Raw genomic sequence first — 25,563 nt, 5'->3', positions numbered from 1 at the left:
AAATGAGAATGTAGACTGGCAATGTTACTCAAGAGGTAAGAGGTATTCAAATGGAGGACTGGGAAATGTATTTAAATTAGCAAAGTATTTATTTTTATACCACCCCCCCCCCGCAAAAAAAAAAAAAAAAAAAAAACTAAATTTGGGGTGGGCAGCAGTGTTTCCCTTGAAATTTTGTTAGGCTTTGTGGTACTCACCTACCCCACAAATTGTAAGGTGTGTTGTGTGTAAATATGTGAGGCATGCAAAAGTTGAAGTTAAGCTTAGTGTGCTCATTATTTATCTAGTCCTTCCATAGTCTTGCAAAGCTTGGCCATTGATGGTTTAAAAACAAAACAAAAAACTGCAGGTATAAGCAAAATCTGACATGCCAATTTATTGTCAAAATCCCTCCAGGCTTCCCTGACAGATCTCAGAGTGCATGTGCTCCCACTTTTTCTTCAAAGTTTGAAGTCCAGACACCCTGGTAAAGCATGTGCATACAAAATGAGGCTAGGCCAAATGTGGCTTTAGCAGTGCAGATGTCTGTTGTGAAACAGGAGTTACTGAAAAGGTATTTTAATGCCACAATGGATCATGCGACTGGTGAGAGGGTTTGATGAAAAATGTGTCATGCAAAAACGTATTTGGAGGTGGAGAGAAATGTCTGACTTTTATTTATGTTGATACTAGTCAAAATCTGTGGAGTAGATGTGAGATTCTGACATTTGACACCTTCTGTAGAAAGCTTTGTATGTTATACCCGCATCACACATACGCCGATTGAGGCTGAATTGCATCAGAATGACACATCCGGCCACAATCAGGAAATATTGACTTGCGGACTGAAGACCAATGGACGGCAATCTGTGAGCATCTACATTTGGTCCCAATAAAATGCACATCTGACTGCAGTCTATATGCAGATTTTGCATCATCTGATCACAGTCTACATATTCTGATGGCATCAAAACAACATCTGAAACAATCTGATCACAGTTGATTGAGCTCTGAGATGGCTCGGCCACAGCAAAGCCTGCCGGTATGTTCTGGGATTTCCATCTCCACTGGACCCTGGCCAGGGAAGGCAAAGGAAATGTTGCTATGTAATAATATGTATGTGGCACACATTCATCATATACAGTGAATATGAATAGAGCACAAACAAACCAAAAGTACTGTGGGCCACTGCGCCTCTCTGTGGTCTCATGTGCAGTAATGCATCATAGCACACATCAGGCACGGAGCTGAATGGATCTCACTGCTGTAATATGCATATTATTACGTGATCATCATCTATATTCTGTAGGAGGTGTGATGTGGAACTGTATCGCTAGGCCGTGACAACATTATTAAACATGAAACTGACCTCCAGCAATGAACCATGATCCTTTCACAGCGCAGAGTGCACAGGAACCAAACCACAGCCTATGGTGAAAAGCCTCTGTTATGGATAAGACGCGGATTGAGGAGCGGTCCAGTATCTGACTGAACCCAGCATGAAATAATCAGAAGCAGTTCCAAAAAGAAAACACATTTATTTTTCTCCCTTTGTGCTATACATGAAATACTAAATAATTATAGTTCTGGTGAGGTGAAAAGGCGGCGCGCTCTCTCAGCGTCTCAGCAGTCAGAGTCCGAACGTTCAGGACTCAGGAGTTCTGCTGACACCCCCCCAGGTGACTTTCCCAGACTGTACTCTGCGAAGGAGGAACAGAAATGAGATTATTCAACACTTATTACTACAAAATATTGTTTAGAGGCAAACTTATCAGCTACACGTTTAGGTCTGGTTTCAAAACTTAGTTCAAAGAGGCTGCTGCTCACAGCTAGTGGAGGATCATTAATCCGCACACCACTGCCGTGAGGAGCACGCCAAACAATTTCCACCAGTAATTACTTATAGCTGCGTATAAACGCCAATTTACATTCACGGATAAACCTTTCAGAATATTCACCTCTGTCGTGTGCTGACAATGTTTGTAAGCAAATAAATAAGAACATTGCTAATAATAATAAGTTTTTATAAGCATGCTGTCATATCACAAAAAAAAGTTACTCCACAGAAGATTGTGTGAGACAATACCAGAATCAAACAGACCTCTTGACGGGGTGACAGTGACTATCTCCACTTATTGGTGTTTTAGTTTCTATTTTGCTATTTTGTTGTGGTATTAAATATTTATTTCACTTAAATGATCATAGTTTTTATGGGTTCCTGTTATTTGTTTACACATGCATGTGAACTGGTTCTAACTGGTTTATCGCCCAGCACACAAAGAGAGTCAGGTTTCAGCATTTGTCGTGCACACGCAGGCTTCAGACATGGGGTGGACTTCCCCCTCTGTCTTCGGGAAGCCATTAAAGACAGGAGTAGTGAGAATAAAGTCTGCGCATTGTTACGCCTATGATTGCTTTCTATAAAAAGTACTTCCTTTCTTTGTTCGTAATTCTTGCTGGGGGGCAACTCCTGTGTGAGTGACGTCTGTAAGAATCCAGGCCTGTAATCTCACCGCAAGTTTGAATAAATTTATCCTGAGAAATAGTTTGCTTGCGGACCTTAGTTGGGACTGAATGACAAAGAACTGTGAAAAGCTCATAATGGGCTGTAGTGAGAAAACATCAACTGGTATCATCTGGATCTGCTTTAAAATGATGATTAACTGTAATGAACACAATGACCTACTGTGATGAAAGTTATGATGTTTTAGAACTGTAATTTCAGTTTAATTTATATAGCACCAAATCACAACAAAGTTGCCTCAAGGCGCTTCACACAAGTAAGGTCCAACCTTACTAACCCCTAGAGCAAGAACACAGGTGACAATTATAAGGAAAAACTCCCTCTGATGATTTGAGGAAGAAACCTCAAGCAGACCAGACTCAAACTGTAGTGTTGTTATGCTACATAATATTTAATCAAAAATACATATATAGCAGAAACACAAACCTATTTTCATTGCTGAAACAATTATGTTACATTTTGATTTTTTTTTTTTAGTCAGTCTTAAAGAAATGGCTATAAGCATGCTTTTTGTTGATGAATGAATCAGTGTAGTTTTTATGTAGTGCCACGAAGCTTAGTTTTCAAATATTGTGACAGTAAATGTGTAGTGATTACACTCGGCAGTTAATTACATCCATTTGCCCACAAGGTGAGTCAACATTGGCTGAGCACTGATGCTGTTATCATTGGTGCACTTTAGCCTAACATTATATAATTCACTGCAAGGGTGAGCTGATTGAGACTCATTCAGAACTTCTTGGCATTTTGACCCTTTAATGGTAATTGTTAAGGAGGCATTGACAATGCAGAGCACATTCAACAACAGAATTACTGGCCAAGCAGGGCACGCCTACAGTACGTATAAAACGTTTGAGTGACTAATTACACACTCGGAGTGAATTTTAAGTAGTTTTGCTGCACATATGCAAATTCATGCACAATCAAGCCAATTCCCTGTTTAGAATTTATGCAGTTTGCAAACCTAATATAACTATGAATTCTATGGAGAGCTCAGTAGAGCAGCTTGTACATTTTAACATTTTACATTTTTGAGAACTGCCTACTCCAGACATATGTACCAAATAGTCCCATAGATTTTGTATTTCTTAATGATTTATGTAAATGAGGTTCAAGACTTATTCAGTGACTGACAGAATCCATCTATGACCACCTTTAGAATACACCAACACAGGCACACAGAGCTTTTTTTTTTTTTTTACCTTTTCCACTGTCTTTAGACATTGTTGATAACATCAGTTAGTTGTAGTTAAAGTCATGACTGTCTTGATTTGAAAACTGCTCTCCTTTGAATTACAATTTATCTGTGATGTTATTTATGTTATATTTGTTTTTTGGGTTGTCATTTTGCACAGCTCTGCAGCTGCTTTGTTCAAGCACAATTTCCCTGCTGGGAGAACAGAGTGATTTGATTGATTGAAATTAAAAATAATACTTGTTTGGCTCTACATTTATGGATTATTAAAGCTGTACACCGCACTCACAAACACTAAGGTGCCAGAAAAAAGTAGCAATAAATTAAGTGTTTTCTGAGCACTTAAGTCCAAGTAAATCTTTAATGTGTCTTTTTAAGTATGGAGAGCTTGGTTTTAAAAAGACATTAAAGATCTACTTGGAGTTAAGTGTGCAGAAAATTGTACATTTATGGAAAAAATGATTTTATTTGACAGAAAATTTGTCTGAAAGATTTTTGATATTGTTCTTTCTCAAGATAATAAAATTGTTTCAACATGAGATCAATTAAAATAAATAAATACATGCATATCATCACTAATTAGCTTATAACTTTGGAAAAAAGACAGCCTATCTTGTTTTGTTGTGTCTTATCAGTGTGGAGGCAGCTGTAGCTGCATTTGCTCAGGCCCGAGCCCCGGGGATTTACAAGGGAGAATACCTCAAAGAGCTTTTCCGTCGCTATGGTGATGTGAAGGATACACCCCCTGCCCCTGAGAGGCCTGCATGGTGTTTTGATGATGGAGATGATGAGGTGGACGACGACGATGGTGGTAATGCAGTTGACCAGGAGTCAGGTCCCAGCTCATCTGGATCAGCAACTTTCAAACGAAGGAAAGAGAAGCTAAAACTGGTAGGACTTAAGTAGAAAATCCATTTTCTCTATTCTGCACAGAGCGGCAGTGTTTTGCACTGGTGAAGACCAGTGATAAGGAAAACACTGCCGTGCTCAACGTGCAATGTTATGGTCAAAGGAAGGGGTATGTGTTCCAGTACCTGCAAAAAAAAAAAAAAGTAATTTATGTTGGCTTAAATGAAGTAGATTTGATTAACTTAATTATTGTGAGTATGCAGTACTCAAATTAATTTAAATAATTGGATAATAGTAACTTGTTCATTTTGATTTAGCAGTACTCAAATAAACTTAAAAACCTAGATTATAGTAACTTTATTTTGAATTTGCAGTACTGAAATAAATTAGATTACAGTAACATATTTACTGTGAGCATCCAGTACTCAAGTGACAGCTTAATTCACTTTAGTTTTGCTCATTCATCATATTCAGGTCAACTTATTAATTTTTTTCTTGAAGCTACAGCAGAAGCTACAGCTAACCGCAAACGCTTAGTATTTACTCCGGTACACTGTGAGCTACTGACAAGCCAGTTTTGCGTTTAAGCACCGCCAACGCTTCTGAGTAAAAACAAAGGCGATCACAAACCCAACACAAACAACGAGTCAGAGCTTCTGTCTTTGAGCGCCCTACCCACTGCTGTAAGGAAGAGTCATTTACTTTCAACATGGAACAGTACTGACGTGTCGCAGAAGACATTTAAAGCAAAGCAGTTTTGACTTATGGTTTTGATTTGTAAACCAAACTAATTCCGGACAGTTTATCAACAGTGAGTGAAAAACAGGTTGGAGAGAGCACTGGTAGTCCAAACATGGGCTCACCATGGATGAAAGAACACCCAAAGGACACTGGGTATGAAAAATTAATTTTTCAAATTTGGCTTAAATGAGATACATCAAGTAAAGCATGTCTTCCAGTCTCAACGTACTACTTACTTATTTAAAATGAGTGTACATAACAGGTTTATGAAAACTGAGTTTGGTTAACTTTTTTAACCAGGAAAATCCCGTTGAGATTAAGAACCTTTTTTTCAAGGCAGACCTGGCCAAGATATGCAGCAGCAAATACAAAACACAGTAACACAATTACACAGGCACAAATAAAAAGATAAAAAAGATTAAAATTACAAGCATATTATAAAAAAACAAGTGCAAGTTGTGGAGTTGGCCTCAAGTCCTCTCAATTTGGATTTAAAAGCCCTCAGTGAAATTAATGCTGTTAATTTCCACTCCTTTTGCAACAGACTTCAAGCCCTTTTACCCAGTTCAGTTTGGGCATATGGAACAGAAAGCAACAAGTAACCTTGTGAGCGGAAAGAGTAAGGACCAGCACTTCTTTTTACAATTAAAGTACACATGTAGGAAGGCAACAGTTGAAGTATTGCTTTATATACACTCAACAAAAATATAAATGCAACACTTTTGGTTTTGCTCCCATTTTGTATGAGATGAACTCAAAGATCTAAAACTTTTTCCACATACACAATATCACCGTTTCCCTCCAGTATTGTTCACAAACCAGTCTAAATCTGTGATAGTGAGCACTTCTCCTTTGCTGAGATAATCCATCCCACCTCACAGGTGTGCCATATCAAGATGCTGATTAGATACCATGATTAGTGCACAGGTGTGCCTTAGACTGTCCACAATAAAAGGCCACTCTGAAAGGTGCAGTTTTGTTTTATTGGGGGGGGATACCAGTCAGTATTTGGTGTGACCACCATTTGCCTCATGCAGTGCAACACATCTCCTTCGCATAGAGTTGATCAGGTTGTCAATTGTGGCCTGTGGAATGTTGGTCCACTCCTCTTCAATGGCTGTGCGAAGTTGCTGGATAATGGCAGGAACTGGTACAGGCTGTTGTATACGCGGTCCAGAGCATCCCAAACATGCTCAATGGGTGACATGTCCGGTGAGTATGCCGGCCATGCAAGAACTGGGACATTTTCAGCTTCCAAGAATTGTGTACAGAACCTTGCAGCATGGGGCCGTGCATTATCCTGCTGCAACATGAGGTGATGTTCTTGGATGTATGGCACAACAATGGGCTTCAGGATCTCGTCACGGTATCTCTGTGCATTCAAAATGCCATCAATAAAATGCACCTGTGTTCTTCGTTCATAACAGACGCCTGCCCATACCATAACCCCACCGCCACCATGGGCCACTCGATCCACAACATTGACATCAGAAAACCGCTCACCCACACGATGCCACACACGCTGTCTGCCATCTGCCCTGGACAGTGTGAACCGGGATTCATCCGTGAAGACAACACCTCTCCAACATGCCAAACGCCAGCGAATGTGAGCATTTGCCCACTCAAGTCGGTTACGACGACGAACTGGAGTCAGGTCGAGACCCCGATGAGGACGACGAGCATGCAGATGAGCTTCCCTGAGACGGTTTCTGACAGCTTGTGCAGAAATTCTTTGGTTATGCAAACCGATTGTTTCAGCAGCTGTCCGAGTGGCTGGTCTCAGACGATCTTGGAGGTGAACATGCTGGATGTGGAGGTCCTGGGCTGGTGTGGTTACACGTGGTCTGCGGTTGTGAGGCTGGTTGGATGTACTGCCAAATTCTCTGAAACGCCTTTGGAGACGGCTTATGGTAGAGAAATGAACATTCAATACACGAGCAACAGCTCTGGTTGACATTCCTGCTGTCAGCATGCCAATTGCACGCTCCCTCAAATCTTGCGACATCTGTGGCATTGTGCTGTGTGATAAAACTGCACCTTTCAGAGTGGCCTTTTATTGTGGGCAGTCTAAGGCACACCTGTGCACTAATTAATCATGGTGTCTAATCAGCATCTTGATATGGCACACCTGTGAGGTGGGATGGATTATCTCAGCAAAGGAGAAGTGCTCACTATCACAGATTTAGACTGGTTTGTGCACAGTATTTGAGGGAAATGGTGATATTGTGTATGTGGAAAAAGTTTTAGATCTTTGAGTTCATCTCATACAAAATGGGAGCAAAACCAAAAGTGTTGCATTTATATTTTTGTTGAGTGTATAAAAGTATACCAATGACTGATCCTTCTGGTGGCATGAGTGGGCATCTCACCCAAGAGTATAATTCATTGTGGTGTGTCATCACTTTGCAGTTTGTAATGAACCTTAGAAGCATGGTAAACGGTGTCTACTGTTTGACTTGAGCAGAAGCATTCATATATAAAAGATCTCCATAATCCAACGCAGATTAAAAAAAAAGTTGCAGCGACCAGCTTTTTTTTTTTTTTTTTTTTTTTTTTTTTAACATTAAAAGAAAAACACAGCTTGTTTTGAAAATAAAAACCCAATTAAAGCCTCAGCTTTTTCACAAGTTTCTCCACATGCAGCTTGAAATTGAGGGAATCAGTAATCAAGGTATTTATACATGTGAACCACCTCTATTTCATTTCCTTCCAGAGTGGTCACTGTGGGGATCTTTTGGAGCCACTTCTTAGAATTGGAAAAGAACATAAGCTTTGTCTTAGCTGCATTGAGAACTAATAATGCGTGCTGGACACCAACAAAGGCTTTCTGCAGACATTCAGTGGCCTGGACAAGAGTTGATTCACAACAATAAATAACTGTGTCATCAGCAAGTATAGGTCCTTTTTATTTTTTTCAAAAACTATATGGATTTCATTCATATGTTTTTACGTCAGACATGCTTGAATCCTCGTGCGCATGCGTAAGTTTTTCCACGCCTGTCGGTGACGTCATTCGCCTGTGAGCACTCCTTGTGGGAGGAGTCGTCCAGCCCTTTGTCTGAGAAGTTGCTGAGAGACTGGCGCTTTGTTTGATCAAAATTTTTTCTAAACCTGTGAGACACATCAAAGTGGACACGGTTCGAAAAATTAAGCTGGTTTTTGGTGAAAATTTTAACGGCTGATGAGAGATTTTGAGGTGATACTGTCGCTTTAAGGACTTCCCACGGAGCGAGACGTCGTGCAGCACTCCCAGGCGCCGTCGTCAGCCTGTTTCAAGCTGAAAACCTCCACATTTCAGGCTCTATTGATCCAGGACGTCGTGAGAGAACAGAAGTTTCAGAAGAAGTCGGTTTCAGCATTTTATCCAGATATTCCACTGTTAAAGGAGATTTTTTTAATGAAAGACGTGCGGACGGGTCCGCGCGTTGGGACGCAGCCGGCGCGGTGCGGCGGCACAGGAAAAACACCTCCGTGTTGATAACCATTTGTAAAATCCAGGCGGCTTTTGATGGCTTTCAGCGGAGTGAGTATATGAGAAATTGTTTAACAGCTGGACATGTTCCAACTTGTCCTTAAGGCTTCCAACAGAGGTGTTTTTCCTGTGGTGGAACGTCGCGGCGGCTGCGAGCTGATGCTGCAATCCGCCCGCACGTCTTTCATTAAAAAAATCATACCACATCCTTTGTTCCGACCCAAAGCAAAATGGGAATCGCCAAGGGAACATTTTTTTGTGAAATATATACATTTTTACATTACATTAATATTTACATTTAAAATATAGTATAAAGGGAGTGGTAAAATTACAGTGCATCCAGAAAGTATTCACAGTGCTGCACTTTTCCCACATTTTTATGTTACAGCTGTATTCCAAAATGGAGTAAATGATTTTTTTTCCTCAAAATTCTACACACAATACCCCATAATAACAATGTGGAAAAAAGTTTGAGATTTTTTTGCAGATTTATTACAAATAAAAAAACAAAAACAAAAACAAAAAAATCACGTGTACATAAGTATTCACAGCCTTTGCCATGAAGCTCAAAGTTGAGCTCGGGTGCCTCTTGTTTCCACGGATCATTCTTGAGATGTTTCTACAGCTTAATTGGAGTCCCCTGAGGTAAATTCAGTTGATTGAAGTTGATTTGGAAAGGCACACGCCTGCCTACATATAAGGTCCCACAGTTGACAGTGCATGTCAGAACAGAAACTAAGCATGAAGTCAAAGGAATTGTCTGTAGACCTCCGAGACAGGATTGTCTCAAGGCACAAATCTGTAGAAGGTACAGAAACATTCCTGCTGCTTTGAAGGTCCTACTGAGCACAGTGGCCTCCATCATTTGTAAATGGAAGAAGTTCGGATCCACCAGGTCTCTTCCTAGAGATGGCTAGCGTGTAATGTGAATGATTAGGGGGAGAAGGGCCTTAGTCAGGGAGGTGACCGGGAACCTGATGGTGTAGCTCCAGCATTCCTCTGTGGAGAGAGGAGAACCCTCCAGAAGGACAGCGATCTCTGCAGCAATCCACGAATCAGGCCTGTATGGTAGACTGACCAGACAGAAGCCACTCCTTAGTAAAGGCACATGGCAGCCTACCTGGAGTTTGACAAAAGGCACCTGAAGGACTCTCAGACCATAAGATGAGAAACAAAATTCTCTGGTCTGATGAGACAAAGACTGAACTCTTTGGTGTGAATGCCAGGCGTCATGTGTGGTGGAAACCAATCATCATCCCTACAGTGAAGCATGGTGGTGGCAGCATCATGCTGTGGGGATGTTTTTCAGCAGCATGAACTGGGAGACTAGTCAGGATTGAGGGAAAGATGAATGCAGCAATGTACAGAGACATCCTGGATGAAAACCTGCTCCAGAGCACTTTTGACCTCAAACTGGGGCGGCGGTTCATTTTTCATCAAGACAGTCACCCTAAGCACACAGCCAAGATATCAAAGGTGTGGCTTCAGGACAACTCGGTAAATGTTGTTGATTGGCCCAGCCAGAGCCCAGACCTGAATCTGATTGAACATCTCTGGAGAGATCTGAAAAAAATGTGGGAAAAGAGAAGTGCTGTGAATACCCTCTGGATCCACTGGATTTAGTACGTTATTTTTAAAAGATTATTATTTAAAAAAAAAACTATATGAAGAAAAAGGAATTATATTATTTATTGCTATTTATATTATTAGGGCCAGAGTAGGCAACGTCCTTCGAGGACCCTATTGTAATTGCGCTGTTTATTATTATTTATTATTAGGGCCCGAGTAGGCAACGTCCTACGAGGACCCTATTGTAATTGCGCTATTTATTATTATTATTATTATTATTATTAGGGCCCGAGTAGGCAATGTCCTACGAGGACCCTATTGTAATTGCGCTGTTTATTATTATTATTATTATTATTATTATTTTATTTATTATTATTATTATTCTTGCCACTTTTGAAATCAAATTTCGGCCTCTTCCCATGCTCAAAAACTCACCAAACTTTCCAAAGTCGTCTGGCCGGATCCGAAATTCGATATTTTGGGGGCGTCGCACATGGTCGCAGAAAAATCGCGAAATAGCGCCCCCTAGAAATGTTCAAAAACCCCTCTGCATTGGGCTTTTTTCGTCATAGCCTCACGAAATTCGGTACACATATTTACCATGCTATGACGCACGAACAAGTCTCTTACTGTCATGGTGAAATATCGGCAGGAAGTCGGCCATTTTGATTTTAAGTTTCGATTTTGAGCAAATTTTTGCCATTTTTGGCCATTTCCACTACTTACATTTGAACGAACTCGTCCTAGGGATTTTATCTGATCGTCTTCAAATTTGGTCAAAATCATCACAACACAATGGTGATCAAAAGTTATCAAAAGATTCTAATTAAGTCAAAAGGCGTGGCTGCTAGGGGTCGTCAAACTTTGGCAAGCTTTTCAGAGAACGCCATTTCACTTCGAACGGCTGTCACGCCCACATACTTCATCGTAGATCCTTCAAACTGTGCGGGACATGATGTGGCTCCGCCCTGAACGTCTGCATATCTTAAGTTCCCACCTGCGCCATAGCCCCCCGGTGGTGGGGGAAAGGTCCTATTTTCTACTTTAAGAGGTCTGATGTCACATACTTAACCCATCAACGTCATTCCACTTTTAAACAGCAGAACAAATTGGTGAAACATAGGCGATGAACGCCGTGAAGTTATGAGTAACAGCGTCCCATGTGGCGGCATACGAATATGCCCATTCGCCATGAAATTACGTTCTTCCTTTTGACGGCTTACTTTTGTCTATCATCATGAAAATTGATACACAGGTCAAGCATGACAACCTCCTACAATTCATAGGGGCCTCGCCCATGGGCGGGTCAAAGTGCCTCAATAGCACCCCCTTGAAAATTTCAAAAACCCCTCCCCATAGGGGTTTTTTTGGAGTAGGGAGATGAAATTGGTACACGTGTGACTTGCGTAGACGTACAAAAAGTCTCTTGCACCATGAGCCTACTCCAAACAGGAAGTTGGCCATTTTGAATTTTCTTCTCATTTTGAAATGATTTCCACATGTTGTATTTGAACGAAGTCCTCTTAGGGATGTTGTCCAGTGCACGTCAAATTTCTTTGACAGTATCCAAAGATGATACTGACCAAAAGTTATCGAAAGCTTTTCTCTATGTTGAAGGGTGTGGCCGCTATGGTGCCGCCATTTTGACCCTTTGCCATGGAACATCAAGTCATGATCACTCCTTCATGCTTTGCCTGATTGACTTGAAACTTCACATGTATGATGACGGTTGGCCCCTGAACACACCCAGCCGCTCTGTTTGTACACTGAGCGCCCCCTAGTGGATGAACAATCAACATGTCATAACTCCTTGATGCATTGTATGATTTGTTTAAAATTTTAACTGTGTGATGAGTGGTTGTCCCTGCATGCACATGCCCACGTGTGGTCACAAGGGCACCCACTGGCCTGGGTAGGCGGTCGCGCGGAACGAGGGCCCGTATATGACTGCTTGCAGTCCTAGTTTATTATTATTATTATTATTATTATTATTATTCTCACTCTTGAAATCGAAATTTCAGCCTCTTCCCATGCTCAAAAACTCACCAAACTTTCCAAAGTCGTCCGGCCGGATCCGAAATTTGATATTTTGGGGGCCTCGCACATGGTCGCAGAAAAATCGCGAAATAGCGCCCCCTAGAAATTTTCAAAAACCCCTCCGCTTTGGGCTTTTTTCATCGTAGCCTCACGAAATTTGGTACACATATTTACCATGCCAGGACGCACGAAAAAGTCTCATCACAAAACAATGGTGATCAAAAGTTATCAAAAGATTCTAATTAAGTCAAAAGGCATGGCTGCTAGGGGTCGTCAAACTTTGGCGAGCTTTTCGGAGCACGCCATTTCACTTCGAACGGCTGTCATGTCCACATACTTCATCGTAGATCCTTCAAGCTTGCTGGACATGATGAGGGCTCCGCCCTGAACGTCTACATATCTTAAGTTCCCACCTGCGCCATAACGCCCCCTGGTGGTGGCGGGAAATGTCCTATTTTTACTTTAAGAGGTCCTGATGTCACATACTTAACCCAATCAACTTCATTCCACTTTTAAAACGTGCAGAACAAATTGGTGAACATAGGCGATAAACGCCGTGAAGTTACGAGTAACGGCGTCCGTGTGGCGGCGTACCGAATATTGCCCATTCGCCATGAAATTACGTTCTTCCTTTTGACGGCTTTAATTTTGGCACATCATCATGAAAATTGATACACAGGTCGAGCACGACAACCTCTTACAATTCATAGGGGCCTCGCCCATGGGTGGGGCTAAATGCCTCAATAGCGCCCCCTTGAAACTTTCAAAACCCCCTCCCCATAGGGGTTTTTTTGGAGTAGGGAGATGAAAATTGGTACACGTGTGACTTGCATAGATGTACAAAAAAGTCTCTTGCACCATGGGTCTACTCCAAACAGGAAGTCGGCCATTTTGAATTATCTTGTCATTTTGGTGTGATTTCCACATGTTGTATTTGAACGAACTCTTCCTAGGGATTTTGTCCAATGCACTTCAAATTTCTTCCAGATCACCCAGAGACGATACTGACCAAAAGTTATCGAAAGCTTTTCTGTATGTTGAAGGGTGTGGCCGCTATGGTGCCGCCATTTTGACCCTTCGCCATATGAACATTATACTTAAACAGGTATTGAAGTCACATATTTAACCCCATCAACTTCCTTCCGCTTCTAAAACATGCAGATCAACTTGGTGAACGTAGGCGATGATCGACGTGAAGTTACGAGTAACGGCATCCGTGTGGCGGCATGCCGAATATTGCCCATTCGCCATGAAATTACGTTCTTCCTTTTGACGGCTTTAATTTTGTCATATCATCATGAAAATTGAAACACAGGTCAAGCACGACAACCTCTTACAATTCATAGGGGCATCGCCCGTGGGCGGGGCAAAATGCCTCAATAGCGCCCCCTTGAAACTTTCCAAAACTCCTCCCCATAGGGGTTTTTTTGGAGTAGGGAGATGAAAATTGGTACACGTGTGTGACTTGCATAGACGTACAAAAAAGTCTCTTGCACCATGAGTCTACTCCAAACAGGATGTCGGCCATGTTGCATTTTCTTCTCATTTTGAAATGATTTCCACATGTTGTATTTGAACGAACTCCTCCTAGGGATTTTGTCCAATGCACTTAGATGATACTGACCAAAAGTTATCAAAAGCTTTTCTCTATGTTGAAGGGTGTGGCCGCTATGGTGCTGCCATTTTGACCCTTTGCCATGGAACATCAAGTCATGATCACTCCTTCATGCTTTGCCTGATTGACTTGAAACTTCACATGTATGATGACGGTTGGCCCCTGAACACACCCAGCCGCTCTGTTGGTACACTGAGCACCCCCTAGTGGATGAACAATCAACATGTCATAACTCCTTGATGCATTGTGTGATTTGTTTAAAATTTTAACTGCCTGATGAGTGGTTGCCCCTGCATGCACAGGCCCACATGTGGTCACAATGGCACCCACTGGCCTAGGTAGGCGGTCGCGTGGAACGAGGGCCCGTATATGACTGCTTGCAGTCCTAGTTATTATTATTATTATTATTATTATTTATGTTATTCGTGTTTTTTTTAGTGTTAAAATAAGCAAGAATTCAAACAGTGCTTGATTATTTATTCATCTTTAACCAAAGTAAATTTGGTTTGCAGGATTGCCAGGACACCAAGTACCATCCACTTGTCACACCACTGTCACAGTCAGGTCCATAAATAATTGGACATTGACAAGTTTTGTCATTTTGTCTGTATACACTTCCTCAGTGGATTTGAAATGAAACAAGATGTGCTTGAGGTGTACATTTTTTGAAGTTTAATTCAAGGGGTTTAACAAAAATTTTGCATGAAGCATTTAAAAATACACAGTGACTTCCTTTTCACAGCCAATAATCTCCTGCCTGATGTCTCCTTGCTCAGCATCCTTCTCTCTATATACCCTGGGTCCCTTTTCTGTACATATCCAAACTATCTCTACCTGTGCTGTCCCTCTGACACGCTCAATCGTAATTCTGTCCATGCTTGCCACTCCCAAAGAAAATGGAAACATCTTTAGCTCTGGCACATCCAGCTTCACCTCCTGTCTTTTTATTAATGCCACTTCCTCTAAGCCGTACAGCATAACTGGTCTCACTGCTGGCAGCATTAGTGAGACCATTCACTCTATACCCACTTACAACAAATTAAGAGTCATGGTCGGGGGGCTGGAGCCTGTCCCAGCAGTCATGGGGTGTGAGGCAGGGTACACTCTGGACAGGACACCAGTCTATCTCCATCAGCACTCTTAGAGCAAAAATTGCATCTATAATGCTCTTTTTTGGCATGAAACTACATTTCTGTACATCATCTGTTTTATAAGATTAGCTTCCACTACTCTTTCCCAATGTCTTCATGCTGATCAGTTTTATTCCTCTGTTGTTACTGCAGTACTGAAATATGACCTTTTCTCTTAAAAATCAAAACCTGTTCACTTCTTCACTCCTCTGACATCCTCTCACTTTCCCAGATTTCATAAAATTATCTGAATAAAAGCTCCACTGCCACCTCTCTTGAACATTTCCATGCCTCCACTGGTATGCCATTTGGGTCATTTGCCATTCCAACCTTGCGCTTCATTATAGCTGTCCTCATTTACACTTACTAGTCCATTGCACTTTCTGATTCACTATTTCCATGTCATCTAACTTCCCCCCCTCTCTCATTTTCTTCATTTATCAGCTCCTCAAAATACTCCCTTGAGTCCCTCCACATACTGAACAAATTTTCCTCGCTTGTCAGTACATTTCCATCTGTGTCCTTTATGTTTGACTTGCGACATACCCCATCCAGCTTGGTTCCTTTGTCTGGCTGGTCAGTGAAAGTCCTTTTTCCTCTGTCTTACTAGGCCTCTTTCTACACTCATTTACATTTATGCTTCACAGGACGAGCTTTCAGCACAAATTAGATGACTCTTGTTGCTTTTCCAGACGTGCTGTAATCTTACCTCTGTGCATTTCCCATTTGTTTCTTGCCAGAAATCAAATAATTTCCCAAGTTGTAGCTTTCTACAGACTAAATTAGTTTTTCTGCATAATTCCTTTTTTTTTTACCTCAGTCTTTTTCTCTCTAATCCTTCTCAACCATGATTTGCCCAGGAGAAATATTCGTCCAGCCTGGTGTTTCCACCTCCATCCTACATAGGTGGGATTGAGAGTTTGTGAGATGCAGAGTGTTTGGCTTAGTCCAAACATTGTGTTCAGTCTGACGGTCAAAAAGATTAATTTTGTCGTCAGACCGTAGAACCTTCTTGCAGCTTACGAGAGTCTCCCATGTAGGATTGGCAAACTCGAGGTGGGATGCCATCTGCATGAGTTTTGTCACTCTACCAAAAAGCTGGTGAAGCACCTGGGCAACAGTCATTGTGTGCACATTCTCTAATCCCAGCCACTGACGCTCTGGAGGTCCTAAAGAGTTGCCAGGCACCCCATGGTGACCTTCATCACTTTTTTGCAGCCACTCTGTTTAGGATGACTTGCAGTTTGCATCCTATTTCTATTTGGCAGTGGTTAGTTTAAGTGCACTTCAGAGCATATTCTCTTTTCATTTATCTACCTACTAGCTTGTGCATTTCAGCCATTTATTTATTTCCATTTATTTGGAGTGTTCCATTTTTATCAGGTTGGCCAGATGTCTGAGTGCCGGCTTGGACGCTGATAATGTGTGGCCCGGGTATAATTTATGATTTATTTTTAAATGTGGTCCATGTTAGGGTTGGGCAGTATCCAAATCTTGATGCCATTAAAACTTGCCCAGATTATTTCCTGGTATACAGTATTATTTTTCTACACTCAACAAAAATATAAACGCAACACTTTTGGTTTTGCTCCCATTTTGTATGAGATGGACTCAAAGATCTAAAACTTTTTCCACATACACATCACCATTTCTCTCAAATATTGTTCACAAACCAGTCTAAATCTGTGATAGTGAGCACTTCTCCTTTGCTGAGATAATCCATCTCACCTCACAGGTGTGCCATACCAAGATGCTGATTAGACACCATGATTAGTGCACAGGTGTGCCTTAGACTGCCCACAATAAAAGGCCACTCTGAAAGGTGCAGTTTTATCACACAGCACAATGCCACAGATGTCGCAAGATTTGAGGGAGCGTGCAATTGGCATGCTGACAGCAGGAATGTCAACCAGAGTTGTTGCTTGTGTATTGAATGTTCATGTCTCTACCATAAGCCGTCTCCAAAGTCGTTTCAGAGAATTTGGCAGTACATCCAACCAGCCTCACAACCGCAGACCACGTGTAACCACACCAGCCCAGGACCTCCACATCCAGTATGTTCACCTCCAAGATCGTCTGAGACCAGCCACTCGGACAGCTGCTGAAACAATCGGTTTGCATAACCAAAGAATTTCTGCACAAACTGTCAGAAACCGTGTCAGGGAAGCTCATCTGCATGCTCGTTGTCCTCATCGGGGTCTCGACCTGACTCCAGTTCGTCGTCGTAACCGACTTGAGTGGGCAAATGCTCACATTCGCTGGTGTTTGGCACGTTGGAGAGGTGTTCTCTTCACGGATGATGCGAAGGAGATGTGTTGCACTGCATGAGGCAAATGGTGGTCACACCAGATACTGACTGGTATCCCCCCCAATAAAACAAAACTGCACCTTTCAGAGTGGCCTTTTATTGTGGGCAGTCTAAGGCACACCTGTGCACTAATCATGGTGTCTAATCAGCATCTTGGTATGGCACACCTGTGAGGTGGGATGGATTATCTCAGCAAAGGAGAAGTGCTCACTATCACATGATTTCGACTGGTTTGTGAACAATATTTGAGGGAAATGGTGATATTGTGTATGTGGAAAAAGTTTTAGATCTTTGAGTTCATCTCATACAAAATGGGAGCCAAACCAAAAGTGTTGCATTTATATTTTTGTTGAGTAATCCCTACTCATCAACTCTGGGAGGGGTGTGCCATTTGTCATGTTGTCTTATCAATGAATGTAATTTTTAGGGCTTTTAAAGTATTTTTAAGCTTTAATTTCTTATATCAAAGATGCTGTATGCAATAATTATCATTATTCCATTGTATTATTATTACACACACTGACACAAAGCATTTGAGTGGAGCACTGCTGTTGAGAATTTCCTCTCATTGCACACAGAGCTGTGCCCTCCCTTCGCTCTGCCCCTCACAGCTACATCAGACTGCTCTGCTCATTATCATTCCCTTGCCCAATCATTTTTCACCGTAGGCTGTATATATATACTGGACAAAGCCTGCGTGATGTCACCCATAGGTTTTCTATAGCAACCCAGAATAGCCGATATGAAGCTCATATCTGAGCGTCGTCATCTTGGTAGCAGCGGCCACGCTGATTCACGTTGAACTCTTTAATGCATTAAAAGTTATGAGCTGTTATTTTCTTAATAATTGTGCAGTAAGCAGCCCTAATAGATGACACTACAGATAGCTGCTAAAAGTGCCAATGCTGTTTGCATACAGTATTAAATCCAAAGATGATTTCATTCAGAGTGAATGTTGCAGCAGATGATCCGTTATACTAAATACTCCAAACAAAACAGATGCAGCCTCCACAACAGCTAGCAGCCACATCGTGCGAACACTGAGCTACATCCACCGAGAGGCAGTGACACTAGACTCAGCTGCTGTCACTCAAACTGACCACTCCACCAAATTTCCAAAATTTCATGGCTTAAAACATCCAAAAAATTCACCCTCTGTACAGTTGTCATGGAAGGGGAACTAGCTATACAGACCAGGCATGTGAATCTCATCACTGACAACGATTTGATATACACTACTAGCGATACGATGCATATTGCGATACATGACGATATGATTCACCCCTATTCCAGTTTGATGCGATTTGATATGTATTTGATGGTGATTCTATTCCTCACAATACGATGCGATTTGGTGAGATACGATTAGGGATGGGTATTGATAGGATTTTATCTATTGATGCCATTATTGATTCTCCTTATCGGGCCGATTCTTTATCTGATCTTTACCCTGATCAATACCTCTTTTGAATTTTCTGTGTACTAAAAATAGGCTTTACAGATTTTCTGTGTCAACAATATTTATTGAGTCTTAAAGTAATAAATATGAAATTGGTCACTGCATCCTTGATCTCTGGACATAAATAGAAATCAATAGAATCTGTACATGGTCACTGGATCCTTGATGCACATGATGGATCCTCGATCTTTGGACATAAATAGAAAAACAAACTCTGTAGCTTTTGTCAAAAGTATTTGCTTTCAGATATTAACACAAATGTAACTCCATAGACTCTGAGCTGAGCCCAGCCGGCTGCACTGCACCACAGGGTATAATTCATAAAAACCCCAGGACGTTTCATTTTGGGGGGAAAAAAAACCCGGTTTTGGTCAGTTGTAGTTCATTGTTTGTATTATAACTTTTGGAAAGAGGTGTCATTTGATTTAAAACGGTGATTCGCTCTGAAGATATTAATTCCGGCCAAAATCTGCACGGCTCTTTGGAGCTGTGCACTTAGTCCCACAAAACAGAGGATATTATTATTATTATTATTGTTGTTGTTGTTCCCTTTACCTGATGGGCAACTTTAGTTTACACATTGGCTGGTGCTCATGCCAGTGGACTTGCTTCTGAAAACCAGCGAAGCAGAGAGCCAGCGAATAGCGGGTCAAAGCGCTTTGTTGCTTCAAGCTTCAACCAGACAGCAGACCCACTGTAGTCTGCAGTCAACGTAGAGAAATAATCCTTTTCTCGATAAGCACCCTCTAAACAATGGCCGCTCCAGTGTCCTGAACCAGCCATGGTGCATTCAATGTGCCTCGGAAAAAATCGATGCAAGCAGGCAGCGAGCGATGCAACACGATTCAAATCGATTCAACCCGTCAATTGAATCGATACACACTGAATGAGTCAATGCACTCACATCGCGCACATTTGTATCTAGGTACCAATTTGTATCGATTAATCTCCACATGCCTAATACAGACCAAAACCATTTTTTTTTCTACCAGGCTGTAAATGTGTGTTTCTGCTCTAACGTTGGACATTTTAACACAGTCTTATGGGAATGTGCTCTGTTTTGGAGCCAGCCTCAAGAGGCCAGTCAAAGAACTGTAACATTCTGTAATTCCAGTTGGGCACCATATGACGTCATTGACGTTTACTACTAGGTTTTCACACTGACCATACTACAAATCATAATTATTTTCATATAACTTAAAACAAAAAGCCTCATTCTTAAAAGCAATATGAAATAACTTATAAGTTACTTATGCATTATAACAATACAGTAAAAACCATAAAAGCTCCTAAAGGAATGAAATGTCTGATTATCAATTCTTCATGTCGATCATATATCTTTGATTTGCGCTAAGTGGCTTTTGATTATTTGATTATGGGCTACATCAGATCAAAAATATTATTTATGCCTCATATGTTAAATGCAAGTGGTGAGAGCACTACTCACATTTGGTTTTTACTTTTCAACACAATGTTTATGACATACCTTTATGTAAAATTGTACACCTCCAAATCAGAAAAAAAATTGGGATGGTATGAAAGTGCAAAAACAAACAACAAGAACAAAAAGACCTTTATTTTTAATTCACTGCTTAGATATGTAATCTCATAATAGAAATATTTATTTTAAAGAGTTTTGCAACTGTTCAGACAGTCAGTCCCTTGAGCTAATGAACCAGTTTTAGCCTCCACAAGGTGACATTCTCGTAGATGTCGCTGCCCATCATCACAGAACAATAATGGTACAATATTGGGTATATGGTTCAGAGAACAAAATCCAAATATTTTACGCAATCCTTTCAAGATGTATATGTCTGCCTTCCAATTAAAATAACTTTCTAGTGGCAGACATCCAGGAAAAGGACAGTAATCAGCTTTACATATTTATCTTTGGCTTTTCTCAGCAGTAGCAGAAAGTGGAGAGTGGAGCTGTTATGTTTCACTTGTTAATAGGTAGAGGAATCTATGGGGATGTGTGTGTGTGTGTGTGTGGTGTGTGTGTGTGTGTGTGTGTGTGTGTGTGTGTGTGTGTGTGTGTGTGTGTGTGTGTATGTATATATATATATATATATATATATATATATATATATTACTCCACTCAGATTGCAATAGCCAATCACAGATTAGCCTTTCTGTCCATCATTTACCTGTATTTTGATATGCTTGGTGCCAGAAAATTATGTTGGATCCAAAAGGATCCAAAAAGGCTAGGACCAAAAGTTATATTGGATTGGTTCCCACTGACCAATAGCGTTAGAGCTTACTGCCAACAGCTAGCCAATCAGAGCGCGGCATACGAAGGTCAGGAACTAGCTGACAGACGCTGGTTGAAAAAATGGCAATAACATGTCAACAACAGCAGAAAATCGTCTGCGAGCGAGGTTTGCTGAGTTCACAGAGGAGGAACTGGTGGAAATATTGAACTCCAAGGATGCCAAAAACACTAAGAAGGTGGACAAGCACGCTACTGACGTTATATATATCAGCATTTTTATTAGCAGGGCCACAGTGGGACACTACACCCCATTGCCTGGTTTAGAAACCCCCCTGCTTATCAGTGTGAGTGCATGAAAATGGGTTCTGTCAGCAGAAAGTTAGTGGGTGTCAGGTGTAATATAGGAGAATACCTGAAGAATGTCGATGATAAACAGTTTTTATTTTTCCCTTCTTTTGCTTGGTTGCTTGGATTGTTGTTGAAGGAACACAGAACTTTGCCAGTATCTCTCTGGTAAATTCAGTTTGATGCTACTGTTGTAGTCTTGTAGGCACAATTGTAAATATTGAGACGTATGAGCCCCAGTCATTTGAAACCCTTTCACAAAGCATGCCATCACCATTTCATTAGTTTTGTCGCTCCTCAAATCCAGTTATGAGAACTAGTAGTCATATATTAAAGGGGATCAGTACTTAACTGTTTTTGTTTTATAACCTCTGCAAACAGACATTTGGAGGTGTACAAAGTTCTGTATAGATCACACAGATCACTTCCAGGCCCAGGCCAGAATCTGTATACAGCTGTGTGGACTGGACCATGCAAGTTAAGTGTAATTTCCAAGTTCACTTCCACTAATATGTAATACATGCAAATATGTACTAATCATTTTCTGAGTTCTATGCTTCAAGCTCATGCTTACATATCTCATATCGCCAGGCAACAGTATTTTTTTTAATTCAATACCAGATTATAAATAATTTCTTCCAAGTCTTTCAGTTGTATGGGCCCTGATATAGCTAATAAAAGTAAAATAAGCCAGACTGCGTCTGAAAATACAAGGTGGATCCACGGCCATTTTTCAAAAATCCAGAATCATTATGTAACCTTGGTGACTGACTTTGGTGACTGAAGGTCAGCTTGCAGTCCTCTTCGCCAGTGAATGTATTTACATCTCTGCCTTCCTTGTAACTTGCATTGTATACAAAAAACAAACACCAAAAAACTACAACAACAACAAGCACAAATAAAGCAATAATAAATACATACCCTGAGAGGCATATTGCTGATATTGACTTATCCTTTGTTCATACACAGGCCATATAGAATAATGTTCTTCTGTCTGGCTCTATCATTTGTCTGTCCGCAGGTAAACGGTGCACAGTAAACATCCATGTCTCTTAACACAAACGGCTGAGAGCCGTTCCTCATCATGGCTCTCCCGTTAAAATCGCAACAGCCATCCACCGTCGTCCTCAGCCACCACGTCTCTCCGACTCTCCGTGGTCACACTTACTGACAAAATGTGTGACTCACCTGCTCCCCATGTAGCATAGCTTAGTTTAGCATGGCGCAAAGCGGTACAAACCACAAACATGGCCAGTTTCTCACTTGTAGGAGACTGGTAACACGCTTTGTTAAAGTTTTGCAGGTCACCTGAATGGAAAGGACAGAATCCTTGTTTAGATCTGTTTTTTTTTTTTTTTTTTTTTTTTTTACAGCCAGTTCTTGCACTTTCGGCTTCTTCTCTGCTGGCTTTCCAGGAGGCACTTGAGAGAATGAATTAAAAAAAAAAAAAAAAAAAAAAAAAAAAAAAAAGTTCCTACTTTTCCCTCAATATTTGCCTGGGAAAACTGTGCGCCTAATAAACATCGCAAGTGGTGTTGCTGCATCCTCCCACAATACACATGTTCACCGTTTCAATGTATTCACTGGGAAAGTCCATAGGATCTCAGATTTTTGACCTGCAAATAGAGCATGTGGAGTTGGAGAAAATTAAGTTTTTAAGTTTTTAGCTAGGATTTATGTAAACCTGTTGTGTGTTGACTTTTCTCTTCTAAGTTATAGGTAATGCATCACAGATGTGGTACAAGTGCAGTGTTCACAGTGTAGCTTCATAAATTAGTTAAAGCAATAATGACTTTGTTTGTATTGCCTGTATGGACAGGCTTTTTATGTGTTAAAAAGGCAGCAAAGCATATTATCCACATGCTTTATTGATTTATTTTTGTTTCTCCCAGGGTGCCGTCTTCCTCGAAGGCATCTCAGTGAAAGGTGTTTGTCAGGTCACCACGCAGCCAAAACTGGAAGAAATCCAAAGAAGGTGTCAGCAGATGGCTGAATGGGACAAGTGAGAACCTTCATTATTTAGGCCTCTTCAGGAGTGTGTATGTGTGTATTGTGTTGCGAGTTACTCATTTGTCTTATATCTTCCTTTTTAAAAAAAAAAAAAACTATATATATATATATATATATATATATATATATATATATATATAAAATATTCAAAGCTGAGAAAATATGCTGCTCTCGCTTTTTTTGGAGTATGAAATTGCATAGAATCAGCACAACTCTCATTTTAGTCCAACCAATGAAATTGTCCGCAGTGCAGTCTATGCAGCTCCTCACAATGTTCCTGTGTGTGTGTTTGTATGTTGTCGTGTAATATGAAATCTGAATGCGAGTGTTTGCAAAATCACAATTTCATGGATGTCACTCAGCCTCAGCACATGAATCTTTTGAACCCGTCAGTCTAGCCTTTTGGGATTGTCGACAAGAGAGCTGGCAAAAAGGAAGCACTGTAGTCTGGTAAATTTAAATTTAGAAATAACGTTGTAATGGCCAGACCTTCTTCGTTCCTGGACAACAACCAGAGGTGGGTATCCCTGGGTTCATACCTGGTTCACATGGCAAGATGTTAAAATTGTCAGTAGGTTTTCAACACCTCAGAAATTACACGCATGGCGATTTAAAAAAAAAAAAAAAAAATCGTGGCCATAACAGTGTGAAGCCACAAGATAAAGACAGCACACCACACTTAAACAGATTTCACTCACGAACAGTCCCAGTAGTGCAGCAGATACCTGAAACAACTGTGCAAATGGTGATACAAGCACCAAAGTTGGCACAAATACTCCTTAAATATTACTCTTTTGAAGAAACTGACTGGCTACTTGAATTTTCAATAGGCGGCCAGGTAGGGGTCAATTGAAGAATTACACAGGGGTCAAAATTAAAAATGCTCAAATCATTTTGAAAACTACACATTATTTGTCTGATCGTAAAGATTCCAAAAAGGTATAGTTTGGACTATCTATGACTGAATGATCAGGAGTTATGGGGTACAGGGATCAAAAGTTAAAGTTGCTCCAATTTTGGTAAAAAAATTATGCAGATTATTAGTTGAGGTAACATGGTTTTAAAAAGGAATAGTTTGGACCATGTATCTTGCTTAGTTATCATGTTAAGGGGTAACATATGAAGTGTTGTATAAAGTACGGGAAAATCACACTTAAGTAAAAGTACAGATACCCATTAAAAATGACTTTGGTAGAAGTTCAAGTAACCGATTGAAATGCTACTCAAGTAAAAGTCTTAAAGTATCTAGTATTTATTGTACTTAAGTATGACAAGTAATGTACAACTAAATGTACTCAAGTATTGAAAGTAAAAGTACAAGTAAATGTTAATAATCAAAAACGGACTGATTTTTTTTTTATAAAAGTTTATCTAGGCTTGTAAATGACTGGTAGCATTAGTCAAAATACTGAAAATTGTGCACATCACACAAAACACTTCAGAAACAAGGTTTCAAAACCTAAACAAGAGTAGGCTACTCACTAGGTGTTCACAGGAAACAGTTAATTATTTCTATATGTATTTATTTATTTTCATTGTTACATGGTTTTATCTTTTCTGTTGTTTTGTTTCATTAGGTTCTTTTTGTCTCTTTAAAATTGTATTGTAACATTATTAGTCTATTATTATTGACTTATTGTCTATTATGTAGACTTACTGTTGTTGCTATAATATATGAATAAAAATAAATTTAAAAAATTACAATTTGTCTCTTTTACGACAACGAACGCTGAGCTATTAATTATACAGAAAACAAATCAACACAAACATGCTGATGTGAACAGCTTAATGCTAACCTCAACATTGAAAACGCCATAGACATGCTAACACGTTAGCATCGGTCCCGTTTTGAAGTTATAAAATACATCTATCAACTGTTTCAGAAGACCATAACAGGTCAGTTTAACATAGAAATATTAAATATTACTCACAGACATATGCTTTTCAGGGTTTTAACGGGAAAAAATTAGGATAAAGCGAAATAAAATCCACGAAACGTAGATCGAAGCACTGCTTCGAACTGCGAATCACTGGTTGGATTGGTTCAAGGTTCAAAGCAAAGCCGCGCTGCAGAAAAGTTGATTACAGACCCGCTGCAGGTCTGTAATCAATGCA

At 40.5% G+C, this 25,563-nt stretch overlaps 1 protein-coding gene across 1 annotated transcript in view; it reads left to right on the top strand.

The window, feature by feature from the left end:
* rngtt (RNA guanylyltransferase and 5'-phosphatase) overlaps window positions 1–25,563 on the top strand; it is a 358,809-nt gene that overhangs the window by 27,492 nt on the left and 305,754 nt on the right. Inside the window, exons 6-7 of the mRNA XM_034162020.1 lie at window positions 4,334–4,589; window positions 23,331–23,440. Coding sequence (XP_034017911.1) covers window positions 4,334–4,589; window positions 23,331–23,440 — 366 coding nt within the window. The remainder of the gene's footprint in view (window positions 1–4,333; window positions 4,590–23,330; window positions 23,441–25,563) is intronic.

This window comes from Thalassophryne amazonica, chromosome 21 (genome assembly GCF_902500255.1).
Source record: "Thalassophryne amazonica chromosome 21, fThaAma1.1, whole genome shotgun sequence".
Classification (NCBI taxonomy): Eukaryota; Metazoa; Chordata; class Actinopteri; order Batrachoidiformes; family Batrachoididae; genus Thalassophryne; species Thalassophryne amazonica.
This window is presented reverse-complemented; position numbering and strand designations above follow the sequence as displayed.